The sequence below is a fragment of the Falco punctatus genome (assembly GCF_963210335.1).
Source record: "Falco punctatus genome assembly, chromosome: 2".
NCBI lineage: Eukaryota > Metazoa > Chordata > Aves > Falconiformes > Falconidae > Falco > Falco punctatus.
This window is the reverse complement of record NC_137581.1, coordinates 20,137,979-20,164,121: the sequence shown is the minus strand read 5'-3', so window position 1 is coordinate 20,164,121 and position 26,143 is coordinate 20,137,979. Positions and strand designations below refer to the sequence as shown.

The window sequence follows — 26,143 nt, the reverse complement described above, 5'->3', positions numbered from 1 at the left end:
CTTTCATTAAGAATCCTATACATTAGTCAGGCAAATGCAACACATCAGCTGGGCCTTGCATTAGTGCTTCAGACTGTTCATCGATTCTCACTGAGTTACTCTTGCTGTTAGTTATGAGATGCTTCTGTAGAAACGTGACCCACACGTTACTCACTTAAATCTTGACTCATAATGAATCTGGTTAAATATAGTGCCTGCTTTTTAGCAGATTTCAGTATCAAGCTAAAGGTGATTTACAGGTATGTCAAGTTTGTAGTTACAAGAACAGTCCTTTTTTTTTTTTTTCTATTGCCCAGTTTTATCTTTGCCTCCTGTCCCACAGACAGCAGTAGAGCACTAGAACAGAAGTGTCTTAGAAATCCTTGAATTTTACAAGGCCACTGAGGTATAACATAAGGCATTGATCAACTCCCACTGTTTTTAATAGACAAATGTTAAATTTTAGACACAAGGTTTGGGCAGTATTTTAATCAATTTCAATCAAAATAGGTGATAGATTAGAAAAACTTTGATTTGGAGTAGTAGAGATTTTTAGTAACTGATGATAATTTTGAAAGCCAGTTTTGACTAACCTTTTGACTACTATTACTAATGTATTTTTGGGTAAAAGCTGGTTCATAAATTCCAAGGCGCTCCACAGTTTTGTCAGCTATAAATATACTATACAAAACCTAAGTACTTGTCTTTTGTATGCTGTATTTATATATTGGGATTGTGTAAAAAGCTACCAGAAATGCTGCATCTACAAAACAAAGCACCTAAAATGAAGTATTAAGCAATTTATTTTGCAATGGGGATAAACCTAATTAAGCTTGTGAGACAAGAGTTTTAATAAGGTAGAGATAATACTCATGTTTCTATGCATTTTTGCTCTTTGGATGCATATTTTTGCATCTGGTGGAGTGAACAAATGAGCAGGAATAACATAGATGGAATATAATCCTCCTTCAGTGCTCAGAGAATCACGCTGCTTGAGCTGGACACAACAGTGGTTCATAAATATCCACCCAAGCCAGTGTTGCTCTCTTCCCTGTTTTCCAAGAAATTCACTTCCTAAGGCTTTTCCCTCCTCACATTTTGTATCTGCTGCTTCCTCCCCTCTCTCCTCCCATACAGTGTTCCTGAGTTCCACGATGCCATTTTTCTTTCTTTCACGCATCTTGGTTTCTGTCAGACTGGTAACAGGTATTGTTAAAATGAGAGAAGTGCAGCAGATGAAGAGCTCGCAGGGACAACAGCGACCAGGCTCTTCTGACAGTCTCTGTGAGCCCATGGCCGATACAGTTTTGCCTTTCAAGCCAGAAGCCATCCTTGCTGCTGAGCCCCATAAAGCCAGAATCTCCCCCCAAAGTGACTGTCCACAGGTGGCATACAGCTGGGTTTAGCTGTTTTCCAGGAGGCTACACCATTACCTTTATGTGGCCAGTTTCAACTTAAAGCAGACCAGAAAGTTAAATGCATAGGTGTTGGCACAAATCTATATGTCACAGTTGTAAACTGTTTTATGTTTACTACCTCAGTGTCTTGCACACCAAGCAGATGGAGACAATGAAGTAACTCCTCAAACTATGCAGAAGCTTCAAGTGGGACAGGTACAATTGCCAGAAGGTATGATACTCTTCCCCTGCCACCCACCTAAATTAGAACATGCTGTTCTAATACAAGCATCACCTATGTTGCTGCTTTGCTATTTCCTTCAGTTTGTTTCATTTTAGTAAATGTGTGTTGTTGGGCTCTCTGTATCAGAATTAAAAGACGACTTTGCTAACTTCATCACAGACCTTTCTTAAAAAATGAAAGTACACCGTTCAGTTGTACCAAGAAATTCAGTTCACCAAGAAAATAACTGCTACTTCTCACATGTAGGTCAGATGGCTTTGAAAGGCAGCACTGTGAAGGTCCACAATTATGAAAATGAGGGTACATGTGAATCTGTGCAGATGCAACAGAGCAGCACGTTGTCCACCAGCTTCCCTCTTAAAAGGCTGGTGAGCGCAGGCAGCTGCCCAAGCAGAGCCTCACTAGATGCATTCACAGCCTTCATCAACGGTAGGAGGTAAACTATTTTTGTTGTGCTTGTTTCCAAGGTAGTAGCTGTGTTTCTGAGAAGGCTGCAAATGACAGAAACTGGTAGTGTATTTGTACTTTGTGGCACTGCAGTAACTTCAAGAAATACTAGGTGATAGCAAAGTCTCTTCTGTAATAGGATTATGAAGAAACCTTGTTTCAAGTAGTGATTGGCTTGCTTTACTGTGGATGTCTCATGGATGGACTTTCTATTGGAACAGACTGTAGTGAAGCATTACCACCACGCTGCTTTTCCAGTGGCATTTACGACTGCAGAGTCATATGTGCTACAGACTCTTGGCTGCTGTATGCAATGCCCTGCTGCTGGTACGAGTGTGACGCTTGACAGAAAACCTGGGATCTGTGCACAGGCTGATGGCTGTAGTTGGAAGAGACTATACTGCAGCTGCCTGCACCTTACTCCAGATGACAAATGAAACGTTTCTAGAAATCCTGTTGCATGGCGTCCAAGGTGCTGCTTCCATTAAGATCTAATCTGCACTTCCTGTTAAAAATGGTGTTGCTCTCGCAGAACCACAGAATGGTCAGGGTTGGAAAGGACCTCTGCAGGTCACCTTGTCCAAGGTTCTCCTAGAGCTGGTTGCACAGGATCACATCCAGGCAGGTTTTGAGTATCTTCAGAGGAGGAGACCCCACAGCCTCTCTGGGCAGCCTGTTCCAGCGCTCCGTCACCCTCAAGGTAAAGCAGCTCTTCCTCATATTCAGGTGGAACTTCCCATGTTGCAGTTTGTGCCCATTGTCCCTTGTCCTGTTGCTGGGCACCACGAAAAAGAGCCTGGCCCTATCCTCTCAAGATATTTGCCTACACAGGTGAGTCCCCTCTCGGTCTTCTCTTTTCTGGGCTAACCAGGCCCAGCTCTCTCAGCCTTTCCTCATCAGGGAGATGCTCCAGCTCCCTCACCATCTTTGTAGCCCTCTGCTGGACCCTCTCCAGTAGTTCCCTGTCTCTCTTGGAACTGGGGAGCCCAGAACTGGGCACACCACTCCAGATGGGGCCTCACCAGGGCAGAGCAGAGGAGAGGATCACCTCCCTCCACCTGCTGGTCACGCATCTCCTGATGCCCCCCAGGGTCCCATTGGCCTTCTTGGCCGCACACCCTTGGCTGTACAGTTAGCCGGTCTCTGTACACACAACTGCTTTCACCCCTCCGCCCATGCCCCTCCATACCACAGCAAGCAGAAAGTATCTCTGATAGTTGGTTTTGTCACTCCTTCTCAATTACCTGCATGGTGCAGCCCCAGTGCCATGCAGTGAGGTGGGAAACGGTGCAGTTGGGGTTGGGTTGCAGCAGCCCCTTGTCAGCCCGTGTGAGAGCTTGTGCTGCTGCTCTGGGTCTGCTCATGTTCTGCAGCCTCCTTAGATGGGAATACAGCAAAACCAAGTGGTAGCTTATGCTGCCACTCAGCAAAATATGTAGGACTGACAAGATCTCCCTCGTGCCCTAGTCCAGGTAGTTATGGCTGTTCCCTAATCCCAGCAAGATTAAGGGGTCTTTATACTTAATGAGAACATCATATCCTTTTTCTCTTTTCCCCCTGCTGCTTTCTTGTTCGTGTCCCCCCACGCAATTCCATGTTTACTTGCAGCTGTAGACCACCTATTCAAACACCTTCATGTAATGTCTGGCTAATAAACCAAAACTAGCATCTCAGGCTTTTCTCAACCTTTCTAAATGATAGGAGTTTTCCAAACTATCTTAAGTGATATGACAGAGAAAAAAATAATCTCTTTACCAAGGATATTGTTCTGTATTTTGTGGCTCCTAATGTATTCCAGGGACAACCTCATTGAAGGAAAAGATTTTCCTGGCACAACAAAAATTTTCTCAAATCAGCTGCAGCTGCCAGAGAGTTTCAGCTTTGAATTGTTTGCATTTATTGGGCCTGGAGTTGGTTCAATGAGGCATTTCATGTCTGCCTTCTGTCAACAGTTTGTGAAGCCTTGAAGCAACTCCAATGCACCCTCCCTCCCCCCATGCAACTTACAGGCAAGGCTGCAGCAGCTGTAACCAGAGGGCTAGAAGCTGGAAAATGTCACACTGCAGTTGAAGTGAAACTGATATAAATCTATGATATGCTGATATCTTAAAAAAAAAAAAATCCCAAACAGGCACAAACTACATTTAATACTCAACCTTCTCCACGTGAGTAACGTGGAGAGAGTTTATATATATATTTTGAACGTTAACAAACGTTTGTGTAGCTAATACTTCTTGATGTTAAGTATTAACAAACAGTTGTTCACTAACAAATTATTACCAAACAGTTGCTTATGCTAAAACATAAACATAGCTTTTAAGAGACACCTAACTGGAAAGCTGGATCATGAGACAAATCGGCTCAGCTAAAAAGTCTGTCACAAAAGAGGGTGAGGATTACAAAAGGAAAATGGGCTTCTGAGTAAGATAACATGAGGTTGCTTGTAACCATAGGAAACTTTCTGCACTTGTTGCAGTATGATGAGAAAGAGGTTGCCGACGTGCATGATCTATTGATCCACTGAGGTTCTGCAGTTCTCTAGTACTCTCCTTTCAGTCATCTAATTCCTGAAGCTAGGTGTAAGCTAAAGCATCTGTTTTTCTGGATTGGTGAAACTGATTATATTCCATTTACCTGATCTTAGCCTGTGACTCCCAGGAATTCCCAGAACATGCTCTAGTTACTTGAGAACCCAAAATGACTCCGTAATTTATGCCTGCAGGACAAGAGAGTTGCAACAAAAAGTGAGATTTTTTTTTTCTCCACATCATGCCAATAAATCCATGTGCTCTAGTAACTAATGTGTTGCAGACAAATTTGTATAACAAGAAAGTGTGGACAGACAGATGAGTTTTGCTGGAGGGCACCATTTACCAAAGCTTTAGCTGGTAGCCCTTCTGGGTATTTACTAAATGTTAAGGGTTGTGTGGTTTGGCATTTTTTTGTTGCCTGGGTTTTTTTACTGCCTTTTACTGTGAAGACTTTGCTTTCTATGCTGTGGTGCCTGAAGGTCCAACTTCACCCTGTCTGAAGTGTGCGTGTGGAAAAACCCCCACAATTTAATAGTGAAATCATAAGAGGTTAGACTGCTGAAGCATCATCCAACACAGTGTTTCTCTGGTTTTGTGTGTCTGCTTCTCTTTTGAGCCCCTCTGTCTTTTATTACCATTTCCCTCTCCTCAGAGGGTGAGAAGTTCTTCCACATTAGGAGGAAGGAAAAGTGGATGTAATTGTTGCAAGTATTTACATTCTCTGGGGAACAAGTAACTACCTATAATTGCTGGCAGCAGCTAGGCCATTAGCTGTTCTCCGAGTAGTATAAACACTTTATGACTTTCTTTGAACTCTCCTTTGAGAATCCCCTTAAGATAGAGGCATCACAATTTGAGGAAACACAGATCTAAAGACAAGTAGAATTGTGGAAAAGCATCTGCACAAGAAACGCAGTTATCAACTTCAATCTGACATTGTGATGGGAATCTTTTATTGGTTTCTGGAGTTCTTAAAGTTGTTTTAGGCTTTGCAAGAAGCTACACACAGATTGCACTGTAAAAATAGTTATACTAGACTGAGTCAGAAAGAGCACAGCCAATAATTATGCACCAAGACAAGGAGTTATCGTATGATTTTCATTCTCTATTTAACTTGTTAATTCTGGTTAGCTCATAGTCTTTCCATTCTTCATCCAATGACACTCCAAAGGAGCATGTGTTTGTGTAGTGTGGGGACTTTCTCCACTATGAATTAAGCCAAATTTTGAGATTCTTGATGTAGCAAATACATTGCTGCATATGGTGTTAATTCTTTTTTCTAATGATATTGCAGTCACGATCTTTCAACTGTAAAAGATACTCTCTGCTGTGCATTCAGAGTTAATCAACTTTGGTGATGGTGGCTCTCTGAGGAGTTACGTTTGTGCAAGGTATGCCTGGTTATTCCTGATTCTCATCCACTAGACTAAGTCAACCTTCAGTCTCTTGTTCTGGAAATACAAGTTTTTGTGTATCTGGAGTTTCTGGTTAGGGCTTGCCATCAGGTTCCTGTAAGCTGCAAAGATGGAAGACTGCTCTTCTGCAGACCAGCATCTTTTGCAGATGATTATCTGTTATGTGTTGCATAGGGAAAAATGACTCACACCAGTTGTACGAATCAGTTGGACTTAACAAGTTTGCATTGGCCGGGACTCACCTCAATGACTTCTGTAGCACCTAGAAGTTAAGACCTAGCCTGTTACTCATCTGCAGTGTACCTGCAATGAAGCCTGTCCTTTGTACTTTTCTTTTTTGAATGGGGAATCTCTTCTCCTAACACAAAAAAGGTTTTGGCCTTTCAACTGTACAGAATACAGTTTTGTCACAGGAAACAGTTAAGCAGTTAATGATGAATGAAATCTAATACAGATTTCTTGGGACCCAAAGTGTGTTTTTTCTAGTTGATAATCTTCTGTGTAATTAGACTTAGTCCAGATCAGGAAAGTCCACTGCTGTTTTAAAATATTCTAGCATGCTTTTTCTCAGCACTTTTGTACCCTTAGCCATTTGGCAAGGTTAAAAACAACAAACTCGTAGAATATTGTTTCATGAATGACTCAAAGCCAGCAAAGGTTTCCTTGCTGTAGTGTATAAATAGCCAAAGATGTAACAGCCAAGAACACTGTTAGGAGATGAGATATGCAATATAAAGGAAGGCTCTCCCAGCCTGAGAAATTATCCTTTTAACTGCTGATTTGGGACATGTATGGCAGCTATGTGATTTCTATATAAGAGTATTTAAAAGTAGAGTGTAAGAGGTTCCTTAAAAATGTCTACAACCAGTAGTCTGCTATAGTAATAGCTAGCATGCCTTACAGTTGCATCATCTAAAATTTACTGTGAATAAGCAAGTATAAAATGTTCTGCTCTAAAAAAAAAAAAAAAGCTACTTTGGAATTTGCAACAAATACTTACATGAGCTAAAGAAGTTCTTAATATGAATTGTCATCTCTTATGATCTGAGTGGCTGGACAAAACTTTCCATCTTATAACTGAAATTAAGTAGAAAAAGAGGGTAAGTCCATGTGTTCGCTGCTGCGGTGCAGTTTCTTGAGGTTGTGAAATGATGATGTCAAGCCAGTACTGTAACACGATTATGTATTCTTCATTCTGATGATGGCTTGTTCTGGCTTACCAGCAACTTCATTTCTTGCTTATCTATGCTGGAATTTACACTTTCAGCCTCTTTTTCTTGCTCAGGTACACAAGTGCAGCCCACTGGGATAGTGACGTAATCTTCTGTGTAGACGTAACGGCCCCCGGCACATGACGACGTGCGACGGAGGATGACTGTTGGCATGTACACAGGGGTGCTGCGGAAGTGAAAATTCTCCTCACCAAAGATCCCCATGAGGCAGCCTTTGCACAGACAGTATGCTTCAGGAATGTATTTAGGGTATCTTGTGGGATCATACGAAATTCTATAGGGAAGCAAATAATAAAGATTCATTAGTATGTCTAAAAATAGATAAATTTATCTGGAAAACATTTATAATAATGTAATTTGACCATAAACATTTATGTAATGTTTTTGTTTTCTTTGCCAGGAAAAATAGCTGTAGCTGTTGCTGTCTGGCTTCTTATTTGTAAAGTGTAAAGAAAAACCATGAACAACTTATAGAACCAATCAGGTCCTACAGTGCACATGCACCTGTGAAGTGACTGGCTTTCTAAAATGTGAGATTTGGGGGTAAGCAGAATAAGTTTTGCATTTTGGGGGGAATGGGTAATTAGAGCATTAAAAAGGACACTTGGGCATTTCCAAACTTTTGATCTGCCTTCTTCAAAAATTGGTACAAATCCTTTTTAACATTAATACTGTTAAAGCTATGACGTGATGTTTTAAAATTGTATAATTTAAATAGAATTAAATTGTACTGCAATAATTTCTGCTCCCTAGTATACTTGGGGTTATAAAAGTGCCTTTCCCTTGAAAGAAGAACTCTGTTTTTCTTTCTATATTTTTTTCTCTCATTAATCCTCCACTGTCATTTGCACAACCACATGGAGATAAACTGCAAAGTTAAATGGTTTTTTCTGCCCTCTCCTGCTACATTTTGAAGTAAAGCATTGCCCCAAAGCTTCAAGAGTATAGCCTCTATTTTCTATTGTCTTACAGTTTGTTGTTTGACCATTTCTTTTTGCTTATGAATGCCCTGTCTCTGGAAATTCCTGATAAACAGAAGCTGGAGAGCTTGTAACCTAAGTACAGCTCAGACCAATGAAGTCCAAGTTTTATCATTCCTCTCCGCATGTTGTTCGACACATGAACAAAGATGTCATACTACGACAGAGACCATAGCTGGCAGACCTACAGCTGTTGTTTTTAGCAAAGAGTAAAAGCTGATAAAGTCTGCTTGTTTTTCAAAATAAAAGACAAAGTACACAGCAGAGTACACATACTGGAGTGTTTAGCCACGCTGCTTATTGTGGTGGTGATGTATGTGTTGCTTTGCTCTTTACCTGCTTTTCTTGCTTGTACTGGAACTAATTGCTAGGCATGGCTGTAAATTGTACATTATTACAACTGCATGCTATTATTCTAGAAAAGATGTTTGCACCTCCAGAAAGAGGGTATTTTAATATGTTTAGCTCATATGCCAAGTGTTCTCTATGTAACTCTAAGCTTCCCCCAGATCACCTTCTGTTCTCACAGTCAGAAAACGAGCCCTGCTCCAGCACGGGTTGCACTGTCCAGCTGCAGAGGGATGACAGCTCTCTTGGCTGGAGATGCATTCAGCCCAGCAGCACTGCCAACTGCTTCTTGGTGCTTCTCCCCCAGAGCCTGTCACCACTTTGGGAGGTTTTTGACCTCACAGATGTTATCAAAAGCACTTACCTTACCTGTCAGGTAACAGAAAACCCTTTTCTGGCCTTTCCCCCGCTCCTCTTTCACACTAGTAGACAGTTAGACCTACACAGAGTGCACACCAGAAGTGTCCTACAGGCTGTTACTGGCACGCAGAGGACATGAAGATACGTTGGGAGGTCACCTAGTCCAAATGCCTCCATGAGGCAAGCTCAGATGTATTTGCCCATGTTTGTCCAGCCTGTTCTTAAGAACTTCCAGAGGAGACCCCGAGCCCACCCAGAGGCTCTGTTGCAGTATTTCACCAGCTCTTTACTTAGTGAAGTGGATAATTTTTCTTCTTGCAACTAAATCAATCATTTCCCATGTTTGGATAGGAAATTACAGCAGCTGAGGCTAAAAAACTGAGTAACAGTCAAAGATCTGACACCAGAGAGAATATTCAAGCCTCTAATGTTTACTGTGAACTGCTGCAAAACCAGTAAAAATTCTTGCGCTGGGTTTTAAGTCATCCTCTAATTGGGAACAGGATAGGACCACTATGCAGTAGATGAAGTGAGGCAACTACATAAGAAAAATGAATAAATTAAATACCTGTCATCAATATAATTATTTATGGGATGATACAAACTACTGAGTATACAATATCCCCTTTCCACAGTTTCAAAACAACCTATTTTGAAAACCACAATAGGTCTAAAATGATTCCTAAATTGTGTTTCCCAGGGTTTGTACCACTTCCTTGGGTATCAAAGTGTTAGCCTTTTATCTCTTTAGGTGGCCTCTGAGAGGAGAAGAGGTTTCAGCTGTGGAAGAGGCAGTGTAAGTCTGACCACACAGTCACTTCTAGTCAACAAAATCTGCACTTGCCAAAGCAGGCAGCCTGGGTCTCCCTCTCGCCTGTGCCCCTGGGTTGATGCTGATGTCCTTCTGGTCACAGAATTGATCAGGGAATTCAACCAACTGAAGAGTAACTTCATCAAAAGCTGGATTTTGGTCCTTCAGCTGTCTTGCCCCACATACACAGCACCCTACACAAACAAGCCAGTGTGACAAGCAGCTGTAGATGGAGGCAGAAGGGAGCTGCCCTTTTCAGAAGTATCACCAGTTTATCACATTAAAACCAATTTGGAATCACAGCTTTAGCCAAACATAAGCTTGATTATCCTGTCATCGAAGAAACGAGACTTTTGTTTGTTTGTTTGTTTTGCAATGGCCATATAATCTGGATTCTTTGTCTTTTTACAGAATTTGTTTTCCTCACAGAAAAATCTGACCAGTTCTCTAGCCAGACATCTGTGATGTCACAGGTATTTTTTTGCAAAGCTTCTCTGTCCCATTTATACCTGCTTACTTTCCCCAGGAAATACCTTCATGTTACAGGATCTCACACCAATGTGAAATAAAATGTCTGGTAGCCAGCAGAAGGGAAGAAAGTGGAATACAGGCTTTTCTACCATGATACAGTCCCATTTCAAACTCAAGTGTGAATAATTTCAGTGGTGGATTGTTAAACACACCATATGTCAAGTCTTCGGTATTTCCTCTACTGTATTATCTCCAGCACCTGGTTTATGATGTTACTGGAAAGCATGAACATGCTTCTGGACGCAAACATAAGGGTTTTCACTAATAACAGGAGAACACTGTCAGTGGAAATATGGTCTACAACAAACTTCCCATTCCAAATTCCCACATGGCAAAAGTCAGGTATAAATGAGGGCTTTTTTGGAAGGATGGTGTGGTGTGGTTTTCTGCTTTCCACAGAAAAATCTCATATATTTCTAAATTTGATGCAGATACCTCTACTCCATCGTGTGAGGGCTGGAAGGAATCAGAGGATCCAAACCCAAAGATGGAACTAAAATATAGACGTGGTTTTGCATCCAAGGCTGAAGGCTCTAAGTAATGCCTCCTGAAATTAAACACATATCACTAAACTTTGGAGCAATATCCAAGGCTCTGCATCTTCAGCTCAAACCTGTTAAGAAAGGCCATATGACTAAAGCCTCACTTTTACCTTTCTAGGCAACCCAGACTGATTTGGGTCAGAACCACTAACAAACACCAGTAAGCCAGCTGTACAAATGCAGTTGTGTGACCTGCTTCCTCTGTTTGCATGTTACTGAACATAATCACTCTGTGCATACAATGACCATGCCTCAGCTGCTGTAATTCGATGCATCTCCATTACTCCATGCACTACAAGTCATGTTTTTATGTCTTCTCCTAGAACAGGGCAAACACATTTGAGCAGGTTAACCAGATAAATCGCATGGTCCAAGTTCCCACTGACTCTTTCCTCTACTTGGTGAAAGAGACACTTGACTGGGGTAGGCACAACAGAAGCAGCTGTGAAGAGGGGTGGAGGAGCAAAGAAGTGCAACTTTCCGCTGGCACCCAAGTGTCCCTTGCATCCTTGTGTCATTTGCTGTGGCCACTGCTGCAAACGAGACAGCCCAGCTATCTTGATGAGGGTTGCCCTTGTCCTGTGAACTCAAGTTACTAGTATGTAAGGCTAACTCTGCTTAGCCAGCACTCCTGATTTACAAATGACAGGAGCAGTGAGCTATGCCAGGCTGCTGTGTTTTGATCTGCTGGAACAAGAAGCAGGTTTGTACTGAACTGGAACTGCTAATGAAGTGTGACTAGTTCTAAGCTACTTTTCCTTATGACCCTATGAGTGCTTTGAGAGCTCCCAGTGAAAAGCAAACTTCCTGCCGTTTACGTACTAAGCCTGGAAAATCAAGAGAAAAGTTTCTGTCAGAAGTAAAACTCTTGCAAAGACTTAATCTGTCTTGTCCTGTACTGTTGCTTTCGTATGTAGTATTTTTAATAATATTATAACTTCATAGTTTCCAAGCTGCTAACTCCAGTGGGTCAGGTGCTGTGCTGGGGCAGGCAGACACAGCTGCCTCTTCAGAAAATCACTGTTAGCACTAGGCTCACAGCTGGATGTTATCAGCAGTCTAACAAGCAGATCATCATCCCTTTACTTTGGACTCTGAAATACTTACAGGATTAAAAGCTAACAACTTTTTTTCCCCTCTTGGCAAGACATTTTTTTTCTGTAACGGGTGTTCTTTTATTCACGTTATGCTTAGTTTGTTTTATGTACAGGTAGTAATTACAGTGCCTGCATAAAACAGCCTAGTGCCAACCGTGATTTTCTGAAGAGCTGTATGAACATGTACTCAAACAAAAAGGATGGCAGTTCTGCATCCCTTTGTATTCTTCCCCTCAGCTGCATCTTTGGGATATGCACACTGTGCCACATGATAATGTTAAATCCTGGGAAGTGTCTTGGATAAGGCTCGTGAAAGTCATTGGAGTATTATTTAAAGGAAAGCCCTCTTGTATGACTTTTTCCAAAAGCACTGCAGAAAAGCTTGACTTTTACCAGTAGAACAAGAGACTTGCTTGTATTACCTTTTAAGATTTTATGTATATGAGCACTAAACCAAGGATGCTTCTAAACTGAAACTGTTTTTTTAAAAGCAGAAAACCCAAGCTGGGTTATGATTGAGAGGGGGACTAACTAACATGGGATTTCATTATCAGATCAACACTGACAAAAGTTAAATCTCTGTAAACTAACCCTCAGTAAATGCAGGATTAAGCCCCAGAGACAGACACAGAAGCCATGAGATCTGGAAATTCAGAAACAGGAATGACTTCTTGAATACACATAAAGAATTTTTGCTAAATTCATGCAGAAGTATGTTGCAAACTTCTGCAAGAAGATTCTGATTGTATTCCTACAAACTAGCTATGAATGTTATTACAAACTTAAGACAACACAGAACAAAAATAGAGCTGATGTATACAGCTGATTAATGAATGGCACCTGTGCTCTGCAGCACCATGAATGGAACTACAAATCAACACTACCTGTAAATGCACTGTTGACTTCAGTGGGATCAGAATTTTCTGCCATTACTCTAAGCTTTATGATCAGATCCTGCAAACATTTAGCCGTGCATTTAAAATTAATCCTTCTTACAAAAGCACTTGTCCATGAGCAATTGTTGTGTGTGCCTCTAGAGCTGAGTATGCATTCATAAAGATCCACCACGATTACGGTTTCTGTAACTTTTAACAAGAACCCATCCTGTGCTGTTGGTAGGGATCCATAGGTGGTAAGACAACCTGTATCACTTAATTCTTGTGACGCAACTGCGAACCACAGCAGTAGCCAAGGACCACAGCCCTTGCCAGTACCTCTCTGTACTAGCAGGCTGTCTGGATTTCACTGACTCTCCATGTAATACTGCTAAAAAATACAAGCAACTCCCGGACAGATGTCACAAACTGGCATACAGCTGGCCTGATGATTTCACGGCAGACCTGCTGCTGCTGGCTTTATTTTTTAGAAGACCTGGGTAATTCTTAGAACAATTTCCTGGAGTGCTGGGCAAATCCAGTATGACCAAGACTTCACTGAACTGACTTCAGGGAACTCTGCTGTCTCTTTATAGCTCTTCAGAGTAAAGAGCGATTTATGTGATTAAACTTTGTGCCCTGAGTTTTATACTGATCTCCTGTGGCCATCAGGATGGAATTTCACCATCAGACAGATGAACTAATATTTTTCCCCTAACTCTTGCCTCAAATACCACCTGTTGGTTGCTGCCAGCAGCAGGAGCATGGACCAGATGGATCTATGGTACAATACATGTGCAACTCCTATATCTCGGTTGTAGCAAGCCAAAAATGATCTAAGTCCTGATTTTTGTACAACAAAGTTAAAGACCAAGTAATTGAAAATAAATAGTATGCACAGAACAAAGATAAGGAAAGAAGCCACACAAGGATTTTCTGAACTTTGAGTCAATCAAACCTAATTCTTCCACACTTAAACAGAATGACAAACTTGGATATACGCAATGCAGTAGGGTGAATGTTATATACAGATCTCTAAGTAACGTATCTGGTTCTTTCTCACAACTGCTGATACAAAAAAAATATCAGTTTACTCGAACTAAATGGTCATCTGAGCAGAAGAATTACAAGAAGCAGTGTTGAACAGCTGGGAACAGGTGCCTAAGGAGATACGCAGGGGAAGGTAAGCAGAGCCAGGCTTAGTATCTTTATTATTAATGACTTGGAATAGGGAGTATAAACAGGATGTTAATGAAATCTGCAGATGGTAACAATGGGGACTGCTGCAACACAATGAAGACAGAGAGAGAGCATGCGGTATTTCAGACATTGAAATGCAGGTAAAGAAGAAAAAAGAGACTGTTTATGCCCAGAACAGAAATCAATCGCACTGTAACTCTTTAGGGGCAGAAAAGAAGTTTGAGAGCAGGACGTCTGTGAGGCACACTGAAATGGGCCAGGCACTTTGATGCAAGTTTCAAATAGTCAAATTCATGCTCTGAGGGGTGTCCTACCAGAGTGTACAAGAGGGGTCTGCCTGCAGTGAACTAATTTCTGGGCATTCACTACTAGAACAACTCTGGTGATTCAGGAGGCAGTTCAAGAGACAGCAACGAACAGTGAAGGGGAGCAATTTATGAGGAAAGATTAAAAAAATTAAATGTAAGCAGGCCTGCCAAGAAAGTTCTGTATTACAGAAGAGAGCTGTGTGCAGCTTTTCAGAATCACACCCCAGCAATGGAGAATAAATTGTTGGGATCGTGTAAGTGAAATTGCTTAACCGCTGACAAGACGTGATGTGCCATAACTTGCAATCTTTAATGGAGAGTCGCTTGTCCTTTTGAAAGATACGGAGTAGCTCTAATTGGCAGCTTGCTTCCAGGGTAAGCAGGTGAACACCACAGATCAGACCAGATCTTCCTAATGCTTTTATCTGGCTTCGAAATCTATGAAATAGCAGGTTGTAAGAGCAAATGCACATCACTGTTCATAATGAGCAGGTTTATATTTTACACTTCCACTTCACATCTTGCAATGTCTGTTGCTGTGTCATTGCACACTAACGATACAGTAAAAATGCAACTGAGAAAAAAAGCTGTAAACAAGACCTCCTAACTGGACAGTGTACTCAGGCCTCTTCCACCCTAGAGAAACAACTTTTCCCCTAAATGTAATTTTAGATTTTGCCTTTAATGGTGTAATACTTTTTTCCCCCCACTATCTTTCAAAATTGCTAGCTTGGAGATGTCATCAAGGTATTTGTATGTGAATAGTTTGTGGCCTGTTGAAAACTACAGTGGATTTACAGTTTCTTAACAAACATTTTGTAAGCTAGGCCCCAAACAGCAGCTGGTTCTCTGTTAGGAAGTGAGCCTATGCAGAGCTCCAACTGAAAATAAATACCCGCCTAAGGCGATGTGAGCATGGAAGGCACTGTTTTCAGACCAGGAGGACAATTTTCTGATAGCACTAGTATTTGGCAAAACCAACATTAAAAAAGACCTTGAGCCTAACGGTAGGTATTTTTTGTCATCATACTTGCTTTTTGCACGCTTAGGTATCTTTAAAAAATCCTCAGTTTGCTTACAGAAGATGTATTACTAAAAATTCTATTTCTAAAAATACTTTGTTTATGAAAGGCTCATTGAGCAAATAAACTATTTTGCTCTCAGCAGGATTACTTCTTAAACTAAAAGTGGGCAAAACCCATGCCACAAAATAAATGTTTACTGGAGATGGCTAACAAGGAGATATTTAAGTTTGCTGAATACACAGCAACTGCATCAAGGCATACACAAAGGATAATGCACAGAAAGCAGCAATAAAGTCGGTTCCTTTTAAGTTTGCGGATGTTCTAGCTTCCTGTCGTCTGCAGTGTCTCACGAAGCCGAAAACAGAGAAGCCAATTCAGTCTTGCTCACGGGAGAAACTACCAGAAGGGTGGATGTGGCGAGGCGCGCCAGGCCTCGTGTACTGGACCAGCGCTCACAAGCTTTCCAGAGCTCCCCGCAGAAGCGCGGCCCCTCGTTCTGTGTATCGACCAGCCTAACGCCGGATTTGCTTTACTTATTTTTATGCCCCCCTTAAAAACAGTCTGTCACCCCACACACACCCCCCGTTCCCCCTCAGGGGTGCGAAGCGCGGGAGGGAAACGCCGACGCAGGCAGGCGCCGCCCGCGCTCCCCGCGAGCCCCGGGCCGCGCGCAGCAGCCCTCAGCAGCGCGTGCTGTGCGCGGCCGCGTTTGGGACAGCAGCGCGGCGCCTGGAGGCACACCTCGGGGACAGCGCGAGGCCCTGCGGGGGGCTGCTGCAGAGCCACGAGGGGCCCTCCTGGTGACGGCCCGTTGCCGGCGGCCCGCCGAGGCAGCGTCACCCGCGGCAGCCCGCCCGAGCGACTTTCCGCGGGGCGGCCTGTGCTGCCGGGGGTGCGCGCCAGAGCTCAGCCGCGCAGCTCGCCCCGCCTCATTCGCGTGTCATTTATCTTTCTGCCCATTAGACATGTGCCTCGCACAAGCCGTTTATACCTATTTACCTACCGCCTGCCCATTATAGACGTCTGCTTTAACACCTTGCCCTCCGGCCGCTGCCCGATGCGGCAGCCCCCCTCAGGCCCGGCGCCCCCGGCCCGGCCGCGGGGCACCGCATGGCGCAGGGCGGCGAAGTCCCGGGCCGGCGCGGCGCTGGGGGTCCCACGCACGGGAACCGGCTCAGCTCCGGCCCGACGGGACCCCGGCGCCGCTTCGCCCCTTGAGGCGGCCGGGCCCCCCCTTCCCCCCGGAATCACCTGTAGGCCCACGGCGAGGCGCTGCGCAGGTTGACGGGGAGCCGGAACCTCTTGTCGCCGGCCGGCCGGCCCCCGGCGGGGCAGCTGGTGTTGTGCTGGCGGCCCGGCGGCTCCGGCTGCAGGGTGTGGTGGAAGGCGCTGAGCATGCCCGCCGCCAGCCGCCCGTACAGCTGCTCCAGCAGCTCCTCGGGCCGCTCGCCGCAGGTCCGGGTCCGCGCCGGCCGCTTGGGCGCCTTGACGGCCTCCGCGCGGAGCGGGAGCAGCGTCGCGCACAGCAGCGCCGCCAGCGCCGCCCGCACCTGCAACGACGCCGCCGTCAGCGGGGTTGGGACCGGGCGCGCCCCCCCACCCGCCGCGCCCCGGAGCCCCCGGCCCGGGGGTCGGGGCGCTCCACCCGCATCGCCCCGCCCGGCCCCCAGCCCGCAGCCCCTTACCCTGCCTCGCTGCATGGCGGTCGGACTGCTGGAGGAAGCCGAGGAGAGCGGCGGGCTGCGGAGCCGCGCCGTGCCACTGGCTCTGTCGGCGGAGGAGCTGTTGGAAAAGTGCCCCGCTCCTCACTGCTTCTCCCTTGGCCTCGCATGCCAGGAACATTTTAGGCGCTCACGGAGGAGGCGAGCGCTCAGCGCCGGGAGCGGGCCGGTCCCGCGCTCGGCACGGCCCCGCCGCCCGGGACGGCCCCACGGGCGGGGACGTGCTCGGTCCGGCGCCCAGCCGCAGCCACCCCGCAGCGGGCCGCCCGCGTGTCGGGGTCCCCTGCGGGCGCGCCCCGTGTCCCCCTCGGCTCCGTCGGCAGCCCAGCGCTCCTTCCCGCGGCCTCCGTGGCCGGGCTCCCCGCAGCCCTGCGGGGCCACCGAGCCCCGAGCGGGACCCGCCGGGCCTGGGCACGAGGCTGAGGCAGGGTCGGGGCGGGTTTGGCCCCGTCCGAGCCCAGGTGTCAAGGCCGATGAGAAGAGGTGTGGGGATTTACAGCCGAAAATAGCGCAACTCCGGCTGCGTGGCTGCCGCGGGGGAGGGGGTCGCTGCAGCCCGGACTCCCGGTCACGCTGGGGCAAGCGGCGCTGCCCCTCGCAGGGTTTGGGGGCTCCAGGCAGCACCTCTGGTTTCTCCCCACAAACAGCCCTGCCGTGCTGCCTCTCCAGCAGACGCCGAGGCGGCTGAAGTCCCGCGCAGAGACTGGGGCTGGGCAACACGGCGCCGCCCGGGCCGGCAGTGGAAGGGCTCACCTGCCCATGGCTCCTGCGAGGCGGCCTGCCGCGCACACACCGGCTGCGGGGTCCCGCTCTGGGGCAAGGAAGGAAGCCTGCTTCAGGAGGCGAGAAGCTTGCATCATACATAGCTACACGAGATCGAGCTCTCACCTCTAATGACTTCTCTGTCCATTCTGTGCCAGTTTATCTGTATGTTTAGCAGGTATGTAACGCAATACATTCAGGGTCTCCGGCGCAAGCCACAAAAATAGGCATCCGTAGTACTCTGGGTCATAAAAGATACAGTCCACTGAAATGGTTTGCACTAAGAGAAGCCTCTAGAATTTATCACTTGAATCAAGTATTTGGTGCACTATGATTAGGCCCTGCACATCTGTTGAGGCATTTAGTAGAAGGATAATTAAGTGAGAAAGTACTAATCAGGAGCAAGGGAAAACAGGTCCATAAGTCACACAAGGCCTGTGGAGCCCCAGCTTGATACCACAGAAATGCAAGAGGTTAGCTTCACCGACCGGGCTGGAATGAAAACTGACCTGGCATTCGTAATGTGATGCAGTGTCTTGATTTCGTGACTTATGAAAAGTTGTTGGGTTGAGTCTAACTGTCATTTTTAATGGGTCTGGGACTTTATGCATCACAGGTCAGTATCAGTCATGAGCAGTATCTTAACTTTGAACTGCATGGGTTTTGCATCAGGTTTTGACTCCGAGGAAGGACTTCATTTCAAATTGAATTCAGAACTCTCCTTTGCAGTCGTATCCTCAGGTGACAAACTGGGGCAAGGCAGCTGCCTGTTTAGCCCAGTCCAGTCTAACCCCCTGAGCTCTACACTGCACCTGGCCTTGTGTTACTTCAACACCTTTGAGTGGTATGTGTGGCAACATGACCAATATTTATCATGACACATCTTTCTGTATTACACTTCCTATAACAAATGAGTATCTTTTCTCAAGGCTTTCTGAGTAGTGTGAGGATGTCACACTTGGCTTTGCAAAACATGACTTTTATGCACTTCCTTTATATGTATTGACATTTCTGGGAGAGGTTTGCCTCAAAAAATCAGAGCAGAAGGAGAGGAAACATCACAGGCATTAAATTGCCAGCGAGTTTAAGGCCTTGAGGCTTATCTAGACAATATTCTAATTCTGCACCTAAGTTGCAGTGTATTGTCTGATACAGCATTTCATCTCACAGGTTATAATAATTATATGAATGGAATTCCTGTCTTTTAGTAAATACTTAATGACAGCAGAAATACATGTCACAGCACTATAGCAACAACATAGCTTGACATGGTATCTCATAGAAAGGAAGTAACTAATTTATGTTAAAACACAACTGATTTCAGCCCCTAACACACTTTCATACATACAAACACCAAGATGCACGTAGGTAGTCCACCGAGCAGTCAGACACTGACACCTTTTATCCAGGGAGTCTGCCCAGGACAGCTTGCAGTGACATGGAGCACAAGGGGCACCAGTTTTCAAGCCTATTCCCTGCACCAAATGGGTTATTCTTAGGAGGGTGCTGCTTTTGGATGCATCTCATTGTACCCATCAGGAGCTGACAGTGATGAATGTCTTGATCCTGTCCCACCTCTGGTGAGCGTTTAGGAGTTAGTCAGTGTGTGCTTCAGATCTGGTTTTCCTGAGAAATTGAAGGGACATGTATGCTAGAAACTCGATGACCTGCTACTGTAGATGTCAGCAACATATGCTGTTTTTATAGTGCTTCTCCTGCTAGTATTTTGTACCTGTGTGTTCACATTTCCTTACCATTTATATCAATATAAAAATTTTTATTACAACACTCTACATCCTTAGAAAATTCCTGGACTTCTGTTTTCTAATACATTGTAGGATCTTTTGGACTTGCTGGCAAAAAAATGACAGCTACTTTTTATGCTTCATTAAGTGTTCCTCTCAATAGTCTCCCAAGCTTCTGGTGTTGCCCTTCAGTGTTTCAACAATATATTTATTGAAAACTTTCCACTTTCCTGGCCCAAAATGTATTACAAATGAAGATAACAGTTCACCTCCTTCTATGCAATCATTTAATCTATGAATTCTACTATAATCCAATCTTCATTTTCTATTTTATTGGACTCTGGTGAGCTTTATGGTGTGCCTTACCATTTCTTATCCTCCTTTATTCACCTTGCATTATCCCTTTTTAACCAAAACAAAGAGAAAAACTTTAGAGAGGAAGGGGAAGAGAAACTTGCCACTGATAGAAGAGACAGAGGAAATCTACTGAGTAGTAGCAAAAGTATTTCTTTCACTTTGACCTAATATTCTAAAGGCTTTTTCTGGGGTTTGCCACGCAACATTTATACTCAGCTGCCTTTCTCCTGAGATTATCACCATAGTGATCAATGCCAGATAGTTACTATGAAGTTCAGTTCCACAAATCCCTGCTATGAGAAAGTCAGGATGTTCAACAGAAAACTGAGCTGTGCAGTTCGTATTAGTAAGAAGAAACATTCCATCAGAGAGTGTTTCATGCAATATTAAACACTGAAATGCACAAAACCCACATGAGGTTTGTATCTTTAGTCTTATATTGTTACTAGTAGCTAGAGAAAACAGGAGAAAAAATCCTATTCAAATACATTGTCATCAGACCATTAAGATAATTTGGAAAGTTGTTTCAGAACCATCAGAATGATCATGAAAACCAGCCAGCAGGCGTAAGAATGTAGACCTTCCCAGAAACATTAATCACCAACGAGCATCCTTGTCAGAACTTTCTCTTGGTTGGGATTGCTTTCTTCCATGGCTGCCCTGACATGACAGCTGGTTCCAGATACTGTGGTTCACACATACATAAAACACATTATTGTGACAAGCATTATCAACGACACCACAGTAATGTGCTTGTCATCCTGCTACAGCAGGGTGTGCATTAACGGAATCCCATCTTTATCTGAAATAATGATGTGAAAAACATTTAAAAGTCTTTATATAGATCTTCAAGTTCAACAACTCATAATGTTGTATGGAACAAACATTCAGCTGGCATCACCAGCAAGTATAAATCTTCAGAGAGAGAATTAAATTACTCCCCAAAGATGTCCTTCTCCCACACATTCTGTTTGCTGATAATCTGTCACCCAAACTGCTGATTCTGTTCCCATTCCCTGGATTTGTAAGCACTGGAACACCACTTTGAAGCTTCCATGTCATAGCACCTTCTACAGCAGGATCTTAGCATATTTCACAATTGTTAGGCAATTTAGCCTTGCAAAATTGAATTCTTGCAAACTGGAGAATCATTAATAGCCTTCATTTTGAAAAGGTGGAAACTGAGCAGCAACAGGCTGAAAATAGCCTTTCTATTGAAAAGTTGAGCATCCGCGCCTTCGAAATCAAGATCAATCAAACCATAGCAGATGAGATTAATTTCTTATGGTCTTATACTACACTTGCAAAGGAACCAGGAAGAGAAACGGCCCTTCATCATAAGACTTGCAGAACTATTTATCCTTTCTTTGTACAGCTTTCAATTCCCATGAATTGAATTCTAAAGAATACTCTAGAATAGCTTTGTTTTAAATAACGAGTTACACAATCTGTAGTGAAGAAGGTTCAAGGTGAAACATGAAATATGTGAATAAGGATGCTTTGGTATTGTGGATTTATGCTTGTTTAGCAATAAACAAACTACTACCTAGGTAATCATTTATATTTGGCTATGCTGCCAAGATGCTCATCACCACGGTAACCAACTGGTGTATCCACAACCTCTGCTCTAAGAGGCTAATCTCAAAGGATTTTTTTTTCCCCATCCACTTTTGAAGCAGTAGTAGACATAGAAGTCTAGAGAGAATCAAGAAGACAAGTGTCTCTCTTAAGGGACAGAATTGCTGTGATTACTTTCCACTTTTATCCAGGGAAACTGAATTTCTGTATGTTTTGTAAAATGACAGTGACTTATAGGGTTATCACCAGAGAGCCTAACGTACAAAGAGACATTTTTCATATATGTAAAGTACGTAACTTGGTATCTAACTGAATCTAGCACATCCTGAAAAAGACTTACAGACTATCTCAGGTCTGAGAGGTCAACTGAGGATTGATTAATACTGTAACCAATATATTTTCCATGATACAAGCCAATATAGCTCAGGAGTTAGTTCCTCAAGAGGATTAGCATTTTCCTAGGTTTAATACTGCTGCTCTCCTAAAATAAAAAAAAAAATAATAGCAGTTTTATTGCATTTGCCAAAACTTTATTTGGGAATTTTAAATGATCTACTAATTCCAGAGTGAAAGACAAAATCAGGGCTTAAATTGTGCTTGGAAGCACATACCTGCAGTGTAGCTTCTGGAGATAAGAGTCTGTTTTGCGCAACCAAACTTGACTAAATGTTTCTGCTTTGATTTCTGGGGTGAAGGTAGAATTATTTAGCCCATGCAGTGTTTCTACCCCTGTGGTTTCTGAGGTATACCACAGGATTGAGGGCATCTTACATGACCGCAGGGAACACAACTCACATCACACCTGAGCTAAATGCCAACCAAGCCACCTTCAGGACATGGGCAGGGTCATCACACCAACATAACACAACAATCACGTGTAATCCAAATAATTACTTTAGACACAGAACCCCACTGGCATGGCCACGCTTCCTTTGAGACCTGAGCTGCCTGAACCATGAAGGTATGTTCACCTACCGATAGCCTGAGGCCTTCCAACTAAGCGCTGATATAGTACTTTGGACATGGAACACAGTTTCTTTCTCTTGAACAGATTCCAGTTATATTAGTCCCCATCAGGGATCACTCTCCAGCCTTGAGGCCAGGTCCGATGTCACATCTTGTGTTCCCTCACACAGAATGTCTCACATAGCAGAAGGCGGCTGCACCAAAATTGCTTATGAAGAATGGTTCCTGGCCCAGGATAACCTTTGGGTCATGCATGGGAATTGGCTGGGAGACTGCTAGTAGTTATGGGCCAAAACTGTACTGGGGAGCATGCTACTGGTCTTATGGTACAGATGGTTACACATCAGCTCTTCTAGTCTGGGCCTGCCCTGGCTATGTTGCAATTCTAGTGGAGATGTAGCCATAGTTAATGTGGTTTTGAAGGAGATGAACCTGAGCTAAATTGATTTGACTGTCAGCAGGATTTACTATTCCACTGATGGAGCTGGATTGCATGGCTGTCAGTTCAGAACAATTCAAGTGTGCTTGCAAAATAATGTGCAAATAATCATAACCCATAATCATACATCAAATCATAACCATAATCAGATCCTCATGCTATAGGAAACAAAATGTTCCATTAGTTCCTGGTAGTTTGTGCAGAAGTAGAACATAAGTGCAATTCTGTTTGTAAAACACAGAATTTAGCAAAACATACATCTGGGCTAACCAAACCAAGAAACTGCTGCAGATTAAAACCTCTTTGATGTCCATAGGAGTGTTTCTATGGGCTAAGTTGTGAATCATATCCCAAATTAATACCAGTAATTCATACCACTTCATCATCGACACGTCTGTGCAATTGCAACGTTTGATCAGATGCTCTACTGAAATGGTTTTGTGTTAGGAGATCGTAACATTGTCTTACCTGTCTTCTTTGCACAGTTTCACAGGTTTATCCATGCTCCCTTCTTCCACCGTGACTGCTCAGACACCTCATTCCCCTGCAGTCTGTAGCTGAAAATGCTCTTTCCTGCCTGGCATGTTGCATCCTCGAGGTTTGGCTCTTCCAGGACTGTAAGCCTGACAGAAAAGAACTACCATAATATTCAGGAATGTGTCATCCCCTGACCAGAGCAGTAGATACGGCAGCACTGAAGAACAGGCAGGAGAAAACTGTGTCTCAGTTGTGACCGTAAGGTTCAGTCATCTGCCCGCGTCCTCCTCTGAGAATTGTTCAGCTCGATTGCCTTTCCATCTCCTCTCCTTTGTCTTTCTGATTGACATTTCATTGAAAATATTACAATATACAGTGCTGTACTAGGTGTCAGTGCCAAGGTTTTGGCAGGGGTGGCGTTGCAGGGGTAGCCTTGGTGAAGAGCGGTCACGGCTGCCCAGTGCCAGAGACAGCAAGTTCCTGCTGGCTCTACAACAGACCCAGAATAAACTCATCTGACAACAGTACGTGACTCTGCATGGACAGGTGTGCACCATCTGGGCTACTGTCAAGGGGTGGAAAAAAGTGAAATGGTGAAGCCTGCAGTGAAACTGGGGATTCACCAGACAAAAGAAGCAACATAATTTTGTATTTCTCACTCTAAAAGACACAGAAGGCATCCTCAGCTGAGTTGAACAGAGTCAAAAAGCCAAAGACTGCTCTGGCTTGGCATGTTAGCATCACAGTGTATCCAAGTTCTCTAGCTACATAAGCCATCCATTCTTTCCCTTTCTGCCTCGACCTGCAGCAGACAGGGTCATCTTTTTTTCCTTTGTGTCCTGCGGTTAAGAAAGAACTGCAGCACAGGGAAGATTTGCAGAAACAGGACAGGAGGCATCCACTTCCTTCTCACGCTGTTTTATGTCCTCTAGGAGGATCAGGCCCCAGAGCTCACCGTGTCTTTCTTCTTTGGTGAGCTCCTCAGGGGGGTCCATAAACTGCACTGAGTGTGCTCCGCTTATACCACCAAGCAGAAGCCACCCCTAGACTGAGTGCTGCACCAGTATCATGGGAAACCTATTACATATAAAGCAGTTCGTTAACTGTACCGTGAACCCCACAGGGCTACATTCATTCCTACAACTGTGACATTACAGAAGAACTATTTCTGACCACTTACGTGCAGAGACATCTTAAGAGACCGGGCAGATGTTTTTAAAACCTGAAAAAAACATTTCCTGAAGATATGAAGAGAACTTTCCGGGGTCACTATTTGGGAAACAGTCTAAGCACCAACACTGAGAATGGGCATTGGAAATTTTTGAAATGCAAGGATTCAGTCTTCTAAGTGCAATAACCAAAGTCTAACCATTAAACCAAACTCACACCAATGTTTTACAAACAAGTCCCTGCCACCCCAGTATACCAGTTTTGCAAATATCTGTCAGGAAATACTGAACACCTGAATGTAATGTATTTTTACCTCCCAAAAGTGATATAATTCAGGAACCCCATGTTCCTTCCTATTTAACATGTCTCAATGACTTCAGATCAGACTTGTTCAGTTCATAAGCGAGATGATGGTTTCTGTAACTAACATCTTTGCGTACACTCCACCTAGGCTGTAGAAAGCTACCTCTGCATAGTCAGTGCCACAATCCCCAATGCAAGATTCAAAAGCTGAAATCTAATTAGCAATTCTGAATAAACTAGATTGAAATCCTGCCCACTCTGACCATTCAAAATAATTAAAAAAAAATTGTAAATAACCCCCTCATCTTTGTAATTGCAAAAATACCTAGGAGGTTGTCAAGAGACTGCAAAACGGTCCTAGTTCTGCTAAGCACAGACTAAAATTAAGATGCTTTCTTCAGTATCAGCACTAAGTGCCTTGCTGAATTAGGGCCCTAAAGATGACCAAGGTCATACCCAGCATTTTCAGAAAAGCAGTTAACAGGCCTTAAATACATTCTGGCTTTGGATGAAGGACATGGGACTTTCAATTTTACAACACTGCTTTGAGGTATTTCACATTCAAAGGTGAAGTTGTGGGGGATGCTGTTTCATTTTATCATTGGACATATCTCTGAAAGCAAAAGCTTTACATCTTTGATATAGTTTACAATGAGTTTGAATACTTGTGTAGTTTTGATGCATGAGTAAAATAACCTCAGGGTTTTTTTAAATTAATTATAAAAGACACTGCAACTTTATATCCGTGTTTTCAATGTAAGATACCATATATCCAAAGCATTTCACAAGTATTTTATCAAAATCCACTACAAAATCATCATGGGTCAAAGTTTTTCTGCTAGAACTTGTAGAAGGATAAAATATTATGTGTGGACCATATGCTATTCTGGAAGCAAATCCTCTCCTAGTTCTTCATCAGCAAAGTCATCTTCCTCCGTTCTTTTTCTTGCTGCAGTTTTTGGTCTTTCTGCTTGTGGTCCAAGTGGATCTACGTAGGATGCATCTAGGGTTTAAATAAATACATTTGAAACAGTTACCTGCAAGTAATTTTAGCTTTGTTTCAAACGTATACAATCAAACACAAGAGTTTATTTTATTACTATCATTAAGTGAGAAAAAGACTTCAGAAAAGTGCATGGAACAGCGAGACTGATGAGTTGGTTAAGGAAAGGCATTTTAGGAAGTACCACATTCCACATGGATTAGGTTTTTAAACTCCTTTGAAAATTCAGTCTTAGTGAAGAACTTATGACTGCACAACCACAAGAACTGACTAAAGGATGCAGCAGACAAATATTGAAAG

General features: G+C 43.8%; 2 protein-coding genes across 8 annotated transcripts in view; both read right to left on the bottom strand.

The window, feature by feature from the left end:
• Positions 1–232: 232 nt before the first annotated feature.
• Positions 233–18,992, bottom strand: IL17D (interleukin 17D). 3 transcript variants are annotated; one of them, XR_013925910.1, is made up of 4 exons: positions 17,008–18,992; positions 16,574–16,872; positions 7,014–7,519; positions 233–4,783 (listed from the first exon to the last, which is right to left on the bottom strand). XR_013925910.1 is itself a non-coding variant. In XM_080374628.1 (3 exons), exons 1-3 carry the CDS (start codon positions 17,020–17,022, stop codon positions 7,204–7,206), a joined length of 630 nt encoding a protein of 209 aa, XP_080230754.1. In that variant the 5' UTR covers positions 17,023–18,992; the 3' UTR covers positions 5,530–7,203. The 3 variants fall into 3 exon arrangements, 1 of the variants encoding a protein (XP_080230754.1); XR_013925911.1 differs by lacking the exon at positions 233–4,783 and adding an exon at positions 5,530–6,294 and having other exon boundaries at positions 6,329–7,519; XM_080374628.1 differs by lacking the exon at positions 233–4,783 and having other exon boundaries at positions 5,530–7,519.
• A 10-nt stretch (positions 18,993–19,002) lies between these two features.
• Positions 19,003–26,143, bottom strand: part of IFT88 (intraflagellar transport 88) — a 57,923-nt gene continuing 50,782 nt past the window's right edge. For all 5 annotated transcript variants that reach the window (XM_080374611.1, XM_080374612.1, XM_080374614.1 and 2 more), the window contains one exon: positions 19,003–25,843. In XM_080374611.1, the coding sequence (XP_080230737.1) occupies positions 25,722–25,843 (122 nt within the window). In that variant the 3' untranslated portion in view covers positions 19,003–25,721. The remainder of the gene's footprint in view (positions 25,844–26,143) is intronic.